Source organism: Martes martes (assembly GCF_963455335.1).
Source record: "Martes martes genome assembly, chromosome: 6".
Classification (NCBI taxonomy): Eukaryota; Metazoa; Chordata; class Mammalia; order Carnivora; family Mustelidae; genus Martes; species Martes martes.
Window position 1 is genome coordinate 141718059 of NC_137893.1, and position 15582 is coordinate 141733640.

At 46.0% G+C, this 15582-nt stretch overlaps 1 protein-coding gene across 2 annotated transcripts in view; it reads left to right on the top strand.

The window, feature by feature from the left end:
• The window catches only part of CDKAL1 (CDKAL1 threonylcarbamoyladenosine tRNA methylthiotransferase), a 634424-nt gene extending 619230 nt beyond the window's left edge, over nt 1–15194 (top strand). For both annotated transcript variants that reach the window (XM_080807301.1, XM_080807300.1), the window contains one exon: nt 14266–15194. In XM_080807301.1, the coding sequence (XP_080663427.1) occupies nt 14266–14454 (189 nt within the window). In that variant the 3' untranslated portion in view covers nt 14455–15194. The remainder of the gene's footprint in view (nt 1–14265) is intronic.
• The last annotated feature ends 388 nt before the right edge of the window (nt 15195–15582 follow it).

Genomic DNA, 15582 nt, shown 5'->3' on the forward strand with positions numbered 1-15582 from the left:
ACTCTTGAGCCAATAGTGGTACACCAGTATTCGTAGCAGCATTATTCACAATAATCAAAAAGGGGAAAGAACCCAAGTGTCAATCAGCAAATGAATGGATACACAAAATGTGATACATACATACAATGGAATTGGACTCATTCATAAGAGGAAACGAATTTCTGACACGTACCACCATGTGAACCTTGAAAACATTATGCTAAATGAAATAAGCCAGGCTCAAAAGGAGAACTATCATATGCTTCCACTTACATGAAAGATCTAGAATAGGCAAATTTTACAGAAGCAGAAAGTAGATTAGAGATTATCCAGGGCTAGAGGTAGAGATGGGGAGCTATTTCTTATTGGTTACAGAGTCTCTGGGATGATGAAAAAGTTTTAGGAATAGTGGTGATGGTTGTACAACGTGGCGAGTATAATTCATGTCACTGAATTGTGCACTTGAGGATGATTAAAATAGTGAATTTTATGTTGTATATGTCTTACCATAATAAATTTTTTTTTCGTGTTGAGTTTCCTCATGCTCACAGTGGAAACAAAAGTCCCAGCCTGTAAGGCCTAGTGTGTTGGCCCTGCCATTGCCTCTTTGACATCATCATTGACCTTTCTAGCCCTTGAGTGTGCTGGACCAGCCACCCTGGTCTCTGTGCTGCTCCTTGAATGTGAACACACCAGCGTCACTCCCACCCGCCAGTCCCTCTGCTTGGAACCTGCCTCTCTTAGATGCCTGTGTGACACATCTGTCATCTCCTTCATTCATCTGCTGAAATTCCGCCTTATCAGTGAGTCCTTCCTGAGTAGGTCTCTATAAAACAGCCACCCCAGCACAACCTAGAACCCCTCCCCCATCCTTACTCCATTTTTCTCTGTGGAAAATCTCCCTGTCAGACACAACACATACTTTTATGTTTCTTTGCCTCCAGTGACTAAAATGGAAAATCCATCCATAAGTGAGTGGATATTTTGCTTCATTCCTTTCTTTGTCTTTAATGTCTAGTGCCTGGCATGGCAGAGCAAATCTTTGGGAAATGTCTGCTGAGTGAATAAATGAGTGTATTTGTGTTGGAGATGGAGAGAGAGAAAGAGAGAATGGATAGATAGATGCGTAGATAGATACATGGATAGATGGATAGCTGTCCCTTACCAAAAAGAATTGCCGGACCAAATCTCTGGCCATCTTATGTATCAGTTAACTATCACCACCCTAAATGCCTCATGACACAACCACAAAGCTTAGAGCAAGCCAGCTAATCTCAGCTGTTGGATGGCTTTGCCTTTGGACAGCCCAGCATCTGTGAATTGGTGTCTCATCGTGTTTTTAACTTGGGTCTCTTTAATTACAAATGAGGTCGGCATATGCATATACGTTTGTTGGATTCCTTTGAGATATTTATTTAGACCTAGTCTCTGCTCAAGAGTCTGTGTAAGTCTGTTGCCCATTTTCTTCTGTTCAGTTGATACCTTTTTGATTTTTAGAATTTCTTCACACTGTAACAATCTACAGTCAGCTGTATGTGAAGCACGTGTCTTCTCTCCGTTCGTGGCTTGTCTTTTACCCTCTCATTGGCGCCTTAGAACTTCATGTATTTTTGTGATTTTAGAATGGTTTCCCTGCCTTGTGGGTTAGAAAGGTTTTTCTGCCCATATTACCTAAAATTTTTCCAGTTCTGCCTTTCCCAGGTAAATAATCAATGTACCTGGAATTAATTTTTAAGGATGGTGGGTAGGGATCAAATTTCGTTGTTTTATGTGTGTATAATGAATTGTTCTAGAAAATTTTATTGAAAGGCCATCTTTCCTAGTGGCCCGAAATGCCTCTGTTATAAAAATCACGTTTCAACATACATGTGAGTTGGTTTCCAGCTCTCTACCTGGCATCTTTTTATATTAGTTGTCCCTTGCTGTGTAACAAAGCTGTGTAACCAATTACCTCAAAATTTAGCAGCTTGAAACAAAAAAAAAAATTCATTATCTCAAAGCGTCTGTGGGTCAGAACTTTGGGCACAGCGTAGCTAGGGTGCCTCTGGCCCAGTGCCTGTCAGGAGGTGGTCGGGGTGTTGACCAGGAGTGTCATCTTACCTAAAAGGTCTCTGAGTTCACTTGTTTGGGGATGGTGGGGTACCGTTTCCCACGGGGTGTGAGGTTGAGATCTCGGTCCTTCGTGGCCGTTGGTCAGAGGCCTCCTTCCGTCCCTTCTCCTGTGGGCTTTGGCGTAGGTCACCTCACAATGTGGCAGCTGGCTTTCCTCAGAGCAAGCAAGCAGAGAGAGTTAGAAACAGGGAAGCCACATTTTTTTGGTGACCGAATTTCAGAAGTAGCATCCCATCATTTATGTTGAGTGTTATTAATTAGAAGCAAAGCCGATCAGCTCATAGTCAGGAAGAGAGGGAAGTTGTTACACCAGAATGTGAACACCGGAAGGCGGAGATCGCTGGAAGCCATCTTGGAGGTTGCCCACCGCACTTTAATAGTGATACAAACAAGTTAATCTCCTTGTATTAATCTCTGTTATTTTCAGTGACATGTGGTAGGGTCGTTTATTTTTTACTTTTTGAAAGCTATCTATATTCCAAATAGAAAACATCTTACGTGTTAGCTCATCATTTATGAGATTCTTTGGACAGAGCAAAGCACGTGCCACCTCCTTTATTCATTGTATGCAGTTCATGGAGCTCAATGATGCTAGAACCATATTCCCAGTGTCACTGAAAATGATGCTCAGAACAGAATGGGAGGATTGCAGGGTAATAGCGGTTAACATCACACATGGCTTCTTTTTCATTTAAAGCACAAACATCTGCCAGCACACTCTCATGGTTACCTAGTGGGAAGAAATCCTTGGGAGTAATTATTTTGAGTTGAATTGCTTGCTTAAAGATTAACTTTCATACACCTGCTTGTTCCATTTGTCAACATCCTAGTTCACAGCTTTCTGTATACACTTCATGGGACAAGGGTGGTTTCAGTTGGAGCTTAAGAGATTATCAAAAAGACTTCATCATCAGGAAAGCATCTGGACCCAGTTCACCTTTCCTTTCTTCAGCTTTGTCCTCGCCTGTGGGGCCACGTTAGCGTGTGCAGATGCGGGCTTCCAGCCAATGTTTCAAGGAATTAGATTCCTGCCATCGTCATGAACATGAACATGGTGATGACCAACTTTGCAGTTCTCAGGGAGCCTTTTGGTCTCCTCTTTATGTCCAGTCCCTTGTGTGTGCGTGCGCATGTGTGTACTTGCGTTTACCTCCGTGGCTAATGTTGAGTTAATGAAAGAGAGACCCGTGTATACATTCTACAGTAATTTCCATATTTTTAAAAAGATTTTATGTATATATTTGACAGAGATCACAAGTAGGCAGAGAGGCAGTCAGAAGAGAGAAAGAGGGGAAAGCAGGCTCCCCGCTAAGCAGAGAGCCCGATGTGGGGCTCGATCCCAGGACCCTGGGATCACTACCTGAGCCAAAGGCAGAGGCTTAACCTACTGAGCCACCCAGGTGCCCCTAATTTCCATATTTTGATATAGTAAAGAAATAGCTTGGGTTTTAGGTGGGGCTATTAAGAAAGTCTTCTCTATGTGCCTTCTCTTGGAAGAAGAAAATTTTAATAACAGTGGATAAGAAATAAAAATAAATGCATCTCCAGCTAAGATGCCAGGCTTCTGATAACATACCCTTCAGGCAAAGCTCGCAGCCCCTTGTTTTTTGTAGAACTAAGGAGGTTATGTATAGACAAATGACAACATCCCACTATGGGCAAAGATTTTATGCTGTGTTATTAATTCCAGATCCCCTTCCTCTACCCTGCAGCCCACGCATTTATTTGGTAAATGCAACAAGCCAGGAACTAGGCCAGAGTCAGGCATGTGAATGGACAGAGGGTGTCAAGATAAAAAAAGATTAGGAACTTCAAAAAGGGTGACGGAATTCAGGTAGAAGCCTACAACTGGAGGGTTGAGGAGGCCTTACGAAGGCTGGAACCACCATTGCTCATTCCGGATTATTGGGTTCTGAGGCAACAGTTTACGTTAGGATACTTACATTAAGAGGTACTTCCTTAAGTATGTATTTTGGGAATTAAAATGCAATCACAGTAGAGGTCACTTGCAGAGATAACTGTATTTAAAGCAGACTCGCCAGAGTCAGGAGATTTTGAGGGTCTTTTCTGATAACATACTGTACTGCAGGATGTATATTTTAACGTAATTTCCTTACATTGATCACATATTTGGTGTTGATAGCTTTTCTGCATAGGCCATATGTGCAGGCTCAGTTGAAAAAAGGAAAAAAACAAGAAGGTGACGCTAAACTCTAATTTCTCTTGAGCTTTGAGTTATCAGACAGCTTTGTCTTCATCCCCAGTAGCTTCCCCTTCCAGCCCTAACAGTGCCTTTGAGCCATGAGAAAAATTTACACGTAATGTTTTGAACCCATTAAAAGACGTTCAGAGCTGAAGAGTTGTTTTTGGATCTCTTGAGTCGGGCAAATTATGATCTCACAGAAAATAATCATTAGGTGATGCGTCGATGCCGAGCTTTGATTTTTGGTATGAGTTATCTCTTTCTTCCACTGGGGCTCAGTTCAAGTCAGAGGGTTGGACGTCCTGAAAGAGAAGGGTCACCCAGACCAGGCAGATGCACATGTGAGCTCTTCCTTTGGTGAATGTGAAGGCAGAATTATTCAGAATATAATCTGAAATGCATTTGATCATATGGCAGATAGTTTAATAATTTATTTTTGGCCTTATTAGCAAAGCCTTGTATTTACTCTGCTGTCACCAAAACAAGACTTAAAACACGATCATAGTGATTTCGTATGTGCGGGTATGTTCTGATTTAAATTTTTTTTCTTTGCGATGTTAATGACCTGATAGCAACTACACATTTGAGCTGAGAGGTTGTGGGGGAAATTACATACGAATAATATCGAATTTAGAATTGCCAGTGCTCAAAAGTGATATAGAAAGGCTGACAGTTCTGTGCTCTCAGCATGTAACTCTGTGGCAGATGTTTTATCCTGTAAATCTTCTCCCCAAATAAATGAAAAGGTGTAACTGATTCCAGGTTTAATTTGTAGAGCTCGTTACATGCCAGTGTACCGACAAGGCCGATGGACAACGCATAGAACATTCTCCGCAGAGACTTCAAGAACTAGAAACTACTAAGATCTTTGGTTCAGAGATAATCGGGCGCTCCTAATGACACGATATTAAGATGTTCCCAGTTTGAGGAATTGTCAGGAAAAGGAGTGAGAAGGGTAGCTTGGCACCCTCACTCCCCTGTATGTCCTCATAGCTGGTGAGGACCCGAAGCACGGGGACAAGGGTGTCTGTCAATCCGTGGAAGGCGGCTGGCACATGGACCTGGCAACGCCTGCAGGTGTCGGGGACAGCAGAACTCATTTAGACACTGCACGGCAGGATGGGAAGACAGGTGGCGACTCTCTTCCAGGGATATCTTTTGGTTGAGCAGAACCAGACCAACTGTTCCTCATTAAAACACATTTTGCAACATGTTCTAATGTGAGCAGACCAAGTGAGCGTGTGCATGTGCATGTGTGTGTGTCTGTGTGTGTGCGTGTGTGTTCAGAGAAAATGCAACATTGTGCCATCTCCAGGTCCCATTTACAGAGTAATTACATACGAATTATGGCTCAGAACTGCAGGACAGGTTGGGTGCAGTGACCCTGCAGGGCGTGGGGCCTGACGTGGCTTCCCTAGAATGGCCTTCTGCAGAGAAACACAAACACCATTGCGTCCGTGAGATGCAGGGGCAGGTAAAGTGGGTAAAGTCGGCTTGGAACGAATCTCGAGCCCAATCATTGTTTGGCGTGCCGTGCCCTGGGTTTTCTCGCTTCTCTGTATGGCGTTAGAAATGTACCTCTGATATGTTATCACCAAGGCTGAACTTAGCAGGACCGAAGCCAAGCCTCTCATGGGCTTTGCCGCACATAGCCGCTCCCCATCAGTTGGGCAGGTTGGGATTAGGTCAGGTTAACAGCCTCCCTGGGTGTTTGGGGGGAATGAAAGAATGCACAGTAGAGCACTTAGAACTGTGTCGGGCGCGTGGTGACCAGTGCCCGAAGGCGTCTCGTCTCCATAGCGTTTTTATACAGAGGCTGTGGTCCGCCTGTCCTCCTGGATCGTTAGGCTTCTGGTGCTGTGGCCGTTTCACGCATTGCAAGTTATAAATATTCTTGAGGGAGGAATGCAGGAGAGGCCTCTGAGCGCCATGACTTTCCCCTGGAAGGCCAAGCCCAGCCAGCTTCTGAGAAAAGGGCAGGATGTTTGCACCTGTACAAAAATATAAATATAGAATGGAAAGGAACACGCAGAAGAACAAATACCCCTTCAGAGAACACTCATTGACCACCTCCTTCAGGTCCTTGTCTCTTTTGGCCGAAAAAGCCATGAGCAGGACAAACATGATGGCTTAGCAGGTCTGTGTGAGCAGAGTCTGAGCCTGGAGGCCCCGTCTTCCTCCACGAGGAGGATTCGTAGCCGGCCAGCGGCACATCCCCCCGGAGCTGCCCGGTGCCCCTTTTCCCTGTAACACGGAGAACGTTGGGTCTGTTGGAGCACATTCTCTCCTGTAGCTGGTTTAGCTCTGCCTGAACTGAGCACACCTTCCAGTGGGATAGTGAGAACATGGGGAATTCACGTATGCCAGGAGCGGCAAGCACTATAACGTGCTCACGCACAGACATGCACAAGCACGCGTGCACACGCACACACACACACAAGTGCACGTGCGCACTCACACATGCACACACAATGCACACACATAAGACAACCCATGTCCTGATCCCAGCACCCTGTGAATGTGCTGCCTTACATAGCGAAAGGGAACTTCAGGTATGTGATTCAATCAAAGGTCGAGATGGAGAAATTATCCTGGGTTATCCCCACGGGCCCAGTGTAAATCGCAACGATCCTCATTGACAAGCCTGTACTACTGGCTTTGAAACTGGAGAGAAAAGGCCCCAACCCAACAGATACAGGAAGCCTCTAGAAGCTAGATAAAGAGCAGGGAGACCAGTTCTCCCCTAGAACTGCCAGAAAGAATGCAGCTCTGCCAACACCTTGATTTTTTTGAATTTCCAACCTCCAGAATTGCAGGCCAATGGATTTGTATTAAAACCTGAGGTTTGGGACGCCTGGGTGGCTCAGTTGGTTAAGCAGCTGCCTTCAGCTCAGGTCATGATCCCAGCGTCCTGGGATCGAGTCCCACATCGGGCTCCCTGCTCCGCAGGGAGCCTGCTTCTCCTTCTGCCACTCTGTCTGCCTGTGCACGCGCGCTCACTCTCTCTCTCTCTCTCTGACAAATAAATAAATAAAATCTTTAAAAAAAAAAAAAAAACAAAAACCTGAGGTTTGTGGCAATTTACTGAAGTAGCAATAGAAAACCAGTGCACCGTGCTACCTCTCTGCTGGCAAGTTTTCCCCCGTTAGTGCTATTTTATTGTTTTACAATGTGGCATAGATGACGGTTGACCCTCTGTTCCATCTACCCCACAATCTAATAAGAAATCCTAGGGTAGGTAAATGGCAGTTTATACCCCTGTATAAAATGTGCATCTGTAGTAGTAAGGAGCAGGTAAAAAGGCAGATATCCTTTCAGCCAGCACTGCCCACCCCCAAGGTGCGGGGCCCAGGACACGTGCTGGTGAGGCTCCTCTCGAGTGTGCATGGGATCACGCAGGAGCAGACGGGACATTTACTACCACTGACAAGTGCCATGACTCGGGCCGGCCAGCAGGATGCCCAGCCCCACGGAGGGGAAGCGCCTCACTCATGGGGGCTGGGTGCTGGTTGAGGGAGTTTTTCCTACAGGAGGTCCCGTCTGACTGAGCCCTGGGAAAACAACCACAAGAGGAAGCAGGGGGCAGACAGAGGGCGGAGGGAAGCTGGCTGGTTCAGGCAGGACACAGAACGTAAAACCTTTGTGGGATCGAGAGGGACCCCTTTCCTTTTTAGTTTCCCTGGGAAAAAATAAAGTTATAACAAAACTAAATATCAAGGGGAAAAGCAGATATAAAAATGAGCCCCTGGAACATGTGACCGGTGAACCCCTCTTGGTAAATTGTGGAGTTCAAGTTTCCCTTCACGTATGAGATGGTTGTAGTTAAGACCGGTCCAGAGGGCTCACTCCAAGGAAGGAGGCATAGCTTCTCCGTCGTGGGTTAGCGTGTGAGGGGAGTACCCAGAACAGGACATCTTCATCTCAGTGCTGGTGACAGGTGCTGTGGGGAACTCTGGCCGTCCCCATGTTCCGGGTCGAGCTCCTGGGATGTAATAGCCCTTCGTGTGGACTTTCTACATTCCAGGCATCCGACCTGGGCACTGGGCAGATTACTTCGAACCCTGTCGACATCATCTTATGGTAGATATTGATATCTCTGCTTCGTAGAAGAGATAACTAGGCTTCGGGGCTTTAAACCACTTGCCCAAGGTAATAATAGCTGCCACATGTCTGACCCTGGATTCAGCGTCTGCCCTGCCAGAATTTGGAACCCGTGCCCATTCGTCATGTGTCCCCTGATGATGGGGAAGGGACAGGAATAGCCTAGATCAGCTAACTGTATTTGAGAAGCAAATAAAATAGTGACTCTAATTTCTCAAAAAGAGTATCTGAGACAGTTTGCCAATTCCATTAGGACCGCAGAACACCACGGAATGTGTTAACCTTGAGTTTTATGTGCTCAAAACACTTAACGTGCCTATCTCACTTAATCCTCCTAACACCCTGTGATGTGAAAATACTAACAGTAGCTCCATTTCTTAGGCGATTTTATTTGGAAACAGAGAGGCTAAGTCATTTACCCCCAACTCCTAAGATGAAGGTGGTATTAGAGCCCAGAACCCGGGTGCTCCCAGCCCCAGCACGGGTCCCACTTGGCCTCAGTGCACCGCATGTGCTCAGGTGTCGTAGGGCTCCCTTGCCTCTTCCCAGCCGTGCACGGGTAGCTGCTCCAGGAGCGGAACTCAAGGTGGACTGTCCTTACCATCTAGCCGGACCGAGTTCTCTTTTCTGAAGTCTTCATGTATCTCCACCTGGTTGAAGTCTGATCTGTAGACTTCCTGAACATCAAAGTGGTTTTTGTTTGGTTTTGTTTTCAGTGTAGCTACTTGGTTCTGCTTTAACAGATTTATTACTTCAGTAGGATTTGGTAAGCTGTACTTTTGAAAATTAGTAGGATGCTTTAAGAATTTGCAAGAATGTGTAGAGATGAATCAAGGAAACAGTGAGATTTACGGGGCTGGGGGGAATAGCCCGTGTTGATCAAAGTGAACACTTTCTCAGTGTTGTCCTTAGTTTGCTATAACTGGATACACTCAGGGATCTTTTCGATCTAACAAAGGTCCTATCCTGCCTTGCCTCGTTTCAAATTTCTGTTTTGAAAAAGGCATTTCCAAGTGGAGTTTGATTTCTTAAAATGTGTGAGTTTGAGAGTTGGTGTTTCCTTAGTTTTAGCAAGCAATAACATTTCCCATAGTGGGCGTGTCACAGTGTGAGAGAGGGAAGTGCATCTTGAATTTCAAGAATTAATAACCTTTGGTAATAATGTTTAAGAAGTTTAGGGAAGGTTTGAGCCTTTTTTACTTCCTGGAACTATTGGCCGTACTAAGTTTTTCTCTAAATCTGTGTGTCTGTGTGCGTATATAAACTTTTATGTTAGCATCGGTTACTTATCATCATCTCACCTAAGAGCACTTTTTATGTAAATTGCATCATAGAAATGCTACAGTGTTTCCTATTCATGAATGTTGCTTCTGACTGTATAGAGGTCTGCCATAGTTCTATGTTGAAATGTTGGAATATCTTGGACTTCAGGAGACAGTCCTTCTGTTTTCTTTTTTTTTTTAAAAAAAAGATTTTATTTATTTATTTCTCAGGGAGAAAGAGAGTACAAGCAGGGGGAATAGCAGGCTGAGGGAGAGGGGGAAGCAGGCTCCCCGCTGAGCAGGGAGTCCAATGCGGGGCTCCATCCCAGGACCCTGGGATCATGACCTGAGCCAGAAGCAGATGCTTAACCCACGGAGCCACCCAGGCACCCCTCCTAAATTTTTAAGTTACTTTTCCTTCAGTATCACAGTGCTGGTGACAATTGAAATGTACAAAGCTAGCTCCCTACTGACTGCGGCCAGCTGAGAAGTCGTCTTCTCAATCTTATATTTAAAAATGTATCATCAGATTCTTTTAATCAAGATCTTGGATCGGTAAAAGGTGAAGTTGTAAAAGAAGCACAGTGTGGTAGAGACAGGCCGCATTGTCCCTCTCCTGCCGTGCTATTTATCAGGTGCCCATCGTGATCTTCCGGAGAGCGGCAGGGCAGGTGGGTGCGGCTGCCCCGCCCGTTGCTGCTGTTGGTGAGATTCTGTGCTGCAGGCACGGCCCCGGGGGATGGGAGGGTCCCTTACGTTCAGACATACTAGGTGTTTGCTGGGAACTGGTGGTCGCAGGGTATGGGTGGGAATAAGGAAATACCCACGGAAGAACACATCTGCAGGTCATCCACTCATCATTCACTAGGTAACTTTCATATTTGGAGCAAAATTTTATGGCAGATGAGTTAGAAAAAGGAGCAGAAATTTTGTAGAACAGTCATCGAAGGTCAAGGTGGAGAGCACAAACACATTAGCTACAAGGCAGCTTTGGGAAGCAGAAGGTACTATAAACACAAATGCCCAGTGCTTTAAGACGGGGCCTCCTCCTGCCCAGGGCATCCCGACCCCTGGCCAGGCGCCAGCGATCACCAAGGGACAGTTTGAAATGGCGGGTGTAGAACCAGGGTCCAGCATGTGGCCGGACGGGTGGAACAGAGGAAGATTCTTCCAGAAGCCAGGAGAGACTGCGTTTCAGGGGCTCACTCGGAGGGGCCCCTTCCACACCCTGTACTTAATTTTGTATTCGTACTTTTTCCTAAACAGAAAGCCTCAGTCCCCACACTGTCTGGCTGGACCCCTAGCTGAGCTCTCTGAAGTGGAGGTGTGAGTGGGGCTGAGTGCATATGGGCACAGGCACCCCCACATTTTTCGGGGTACAGTCTGTAGTCTTCACTGGCTTTTCAAAGCCAGGTGCGTCTCAAAAATCTCAAACTTGGGCCAAGGAGACATGAAGTAGCCTCTCAAGGATGGTCTCGTAAATCCAAATTTAAGGAGCTTTAATCTCTAGGGGCAACACCTTAGGATTCCTGTAGACTCATTCCCTGCACCCATCACAGGACACACAGGTCACGAGGGACACGGAGAGACACGTTTTTCTTTTCAATCATTCATGCGTCCTCCGGAATGCACACTCCCACTCACTCGCTCGTTCCCATTTAAACACTTCCCAGGTCCCCGCTGTGTCCCCCTCCAGCCCTGCAGCTGCAGGTCCAAGCCTGGGGGTGAAGTAGGCAGACAGCCTCGCTGCGTTTGAAGAACTCTCATCGCTGATGTCACTGCGGCAAAGAAGAACTACGTTCTCTCCCGAGGCTGCCGGGTCCAGATGAGGGCTGTCCTTGAGATACTGAGACTACTTTTAGGCAAACTAAAAGTTTGTCAACATATTCTTAGCTCCAAAATATCACACAGTAAGCCAGATTCACAAGAGAACGGTCCCCTGAGGCGGGGGCAGCTTTGGGTGGACCTCGGAGCTCTGGTGACCACCTCCACCCCCACAGAAGAAAGCTCGTCTGTTCCGCTGCGTGCCCCCTTCTCGAGGGATGGTCACGAGCGGGGGTCGGTTCAGATACCTGTGGAGCACAGAAGTGAGTCATAGTTTGACTGGCACTGGATTGGCAGATTTATCCTGTGTTTAGCAGTTTGTTTTCCGTTTTTTGGTTTTGACTTTGCAACGAGTCTCCTAGCATCAGAGCAAGAATCCTTGCACGTCTCTCACATGGAAGCATTAGCCGGTGGAAACTGGGTTCTGGAAGTTATTTTCATTTCCCCCTTCATATTCTCTATACCTCTTGTTACTCACTCATCTGAACTCAGGTCCTGTGGGTTTTCCATCAAAAGTCCGTTGTCCCTCCTTCTCCAGGAGGGACATCTGCCACCATCCTAACATAGATGCTCATCACCTCCCGCCTCGACTCACCACTGGATCCTCTACTCCCGTTCTCTTCCCTCCCTTTGGTGCACCCTGTGCCTTCAGGCCACCATTTCCTTCTGGAAGGTACGGTTTCCTTGCATCTACTGTGCGCGGTGAGCTGCAGCTCCCACTCCCCACCCAGAGGACGCAGGTGTCAACAAGAGGGTCTTAGGGAGCTTGGAAGGAAGAATAAGCAAAATAAAATGGATACTAAAACAGGTTTTGTGCTGCTGTGGGTTTCTTATTCTCCCGCAGACATGCCTTATGCTGTCCTGCCTCTGGGTTGCCCCCTCGTCCCCCGACATTGTTCCTCGCGTCCACGCCCGCGGCCCCCTTCCATATTCATCTCTCAGAGTGGTGTTTCAGGTCTCAGCAGGGAGGCAGCGATTCTAAAGCCTGTAGATGAGATGGAGATCTTATATAATAGAATTAAAGTTATGCTTTGAAAAGCTAGAACCGTCTTGAGAGCAGCCACATGCCCCCTCCCCATTCCTCTGCACACCCCCCAGGAAAAAGCATCAGGGAACACAGACTACCAGAAAATTAGTGCAGTGGGCCTGTCCCTCTGGCCGCCCAGACCCTTCAGCTCCCTCTTCATGTTTGGGGCATCTTGGGACTCTCCACCCGGAGGGTTATGTTTGCAGAATAAAACGGCGTCCATAGTTTTCCTCTGTCATTCTCTTTTTTTGCTGAGTAGATATGGCTCTATCTCCCAAGGCTACATTTTTTATTTGATTCCACTCTACATAAATGTTATGCTTCTCCTTAAACTAACTCTCTCTCTCTTCCTCTCATATATATTTTGTGTGTTATCTGGAAAATCATGAACTTGGCCTGATACTTAAGGCAAAGAAATGTGATTTATTCACACCTAACTTGGGGCTACCTGGCCCACGGTGGGTGTTTGAATGTGTCTATGTTGGAGAAGTTACTAAGCGATCGCTTCTTACATCAGGCTAAAATCTTCTACACGGCAAAGAAAACCATCAACAAAACAGGCAGACTACCTGAATGGAGAAAATATTTATAAATCATATATCTGATACCTGATAATATCCAAAGTATATAGAGAACTCCTATAACTCACTAGCGAAAAAACAATCTGGAAAAAAAAAGTGAGCAGAGGATGTGAGTAGATACTTCTCCAAAGAAGACATCCAGTTGGCCAGCAGGTACACGGAACATGCTAAACGTCCCTCATCATCAGGGAAACACAAATCACAACCACCGTGAGCTCTCACCTCCCACCTGTCAGAATGGCTGTTATCAAAAAGACAAGAAATAACAAGTGCTGGCAAAGATGTGGAGAAAAGGGCAGTGTTGCGAGAGAACGTAAATTGGGGCAGCCGCTGTGGAAAACAGTATGGCGGCCCCTCAGAAAATTTAAAACAGAAATACCACATGACCAGCAGTTCCTCTTCTATTTATCTGAAGAAAGGGAAAACACTCACCCCTGTGTTCATTGTAGCGCGATTTACGGTAACCAAAATACGGAAACAGCCTAAATGTCCGGTCTCTTTATCCAAAGAAGATGTGGGATATATATCCTGTGTGTGTGTGCATGTGTCTGTATATGTGAGTCTTATTCAGCCATGAAAAAGAGAGACATCTTACCATTTGCAGCAGCATGGATGGACCTTTAGGGAATTACGCTAAGTGAATTAAGTCCGAGAAGGACAAGTGCCATATGGGCTCAATTATATGTGGAATCTTAAAAAAAAAAAAAAAAAAAAAAAATGGAGCTCATAGATCTGGAGAAGAGATTTCTGGTTGCCAGAGTTGGGGGTGTGGAGGGGTGGGCGAGGTGGGTGAAGGGGGTCAAAAGGTGGAAACTTCTAGTTACAGCACTGAGTAAGCCCTGGGGCTGTCAGGCACAGGGCAGTGACTATAGTTACTGTGTTGCATATTTGAAAGTTGCCAAGAGAGGAGATCCTAAACGTTCTCATCACAAGAAAAAAGATTGTGACTATGCGTGGCCCTGGACGTTATAAGCAGACCTACTGTGGGTCATTTTGGAGACCGTAAAACACGGGATCGTTCTGCTGCCCCCCCAACTAATAACAATGTTATATGCCAATTACATCTCAGTAAAGACAGAGAGCTTCCTCGAGAGACTCGTGCTTGACTGATAGTCACGGTAGGCCTGTTCTGTATCTTAAAATCACGTTTTCCCCTCTATGTTTCCATCTTCATAGGACTTCAGAAAAAGGCTTGGGACTCACCTGAGCTCGGTGCCCCACACATCCGTGGTTCGGCGGGACCCCGCAAGTTCCAGAATGGCGCTCTGCTTGCAAAAGCTCCGTGGAGACTGTGCGCTGGGGGTGTCTGTAGGCCTGGCTCTGTTTGCCCTCCTTCTGGCTCTTTTGGTCAAAGTCTATAATTAAAGCACAACTAATGGAACCATTTGTGAGGAAGACTACATTTATAATTAAAATCTGCACCGAACGGAAAAGCAACCACATCAGTCCTCCAGGAGCCGGAATTTACACTGGTCTCTGCCCCCGAGTCAGCCATACTTTTTATGAGGCTTACCCTGTCTCCCGTCACGTTGGGCCATCCGTTATATGACTTGACACCTACTAACTGTTGCCATGGCCTGTCTTTCACATTAAGCTCCTTTCAGTTTAGGTGCAGCAGGAAATGCAAGTGGTTACATTTTCTTCAAGTCTCCAGTCTTCAAGTCAGAACTTAACTGGATAGTGGATCTGGTCATCTTTTCCTGACATGGGAAGAATTTTGAGGCTTCAATAAACATTTTAAAAATGCATCTTTCTCTGGATGCTTTGTGTGAAGTCCCAGTGCTACAAACAGCTTATTTTTCACAGTAGATGTGGTCCTGGAAAGTTTATAGGGAAAACCTGTGTTTGGAACAAGTCTTCTCTCGGAATGCACAGGGAGAGTCACCAAGTAAAGGACTCTCGGTGACATTTTTGAGAAGTGTAGGGAATCGCCCACTTCTCTGGCAGCCACAAACTTCCAAAAACTGGGTTTGTCTCACACCAGCTGTGCCCCTTCTCTGATGGTTCTGATCAATGACATCAAATGTTTCTCTCTACCTGACATCACTGGCCTTTACTAAATACAATGATTTATTTCATAATAAAAGGATTCGATGTACTAAGCGATCCTGTGAACACCAGAATTTAAATGTTATCTGGATCGTATCGGCCCAGGGGAATCAGGTGCCCTCTGGTTACCTTAGGACATTTCATCTTTAAACCCACACCCCTGTTCAGCTCCTCCTTTTTGGTGTCTTTTAAGGAATCCAAATTATAATTTATGTCATCGGTTGGTGAGCTAGCAAAACAAGCAAAACAAAGCTAGTGTTAGTACATTTCTCCAGAACCTCATGTGTGCTTCTAAGAGGAACTCACATTTCCAATGCAGAGGACCTACCCGGGCCCCTCCCGGAGCCCCCCAGGGGGACATGCATTTGGGATGCTTATGAGTCACACTGTGTGTGACGTAAGAAGAGCTTTGTGCCCCTAACTGACCAGAGACGAAAAGTGTGT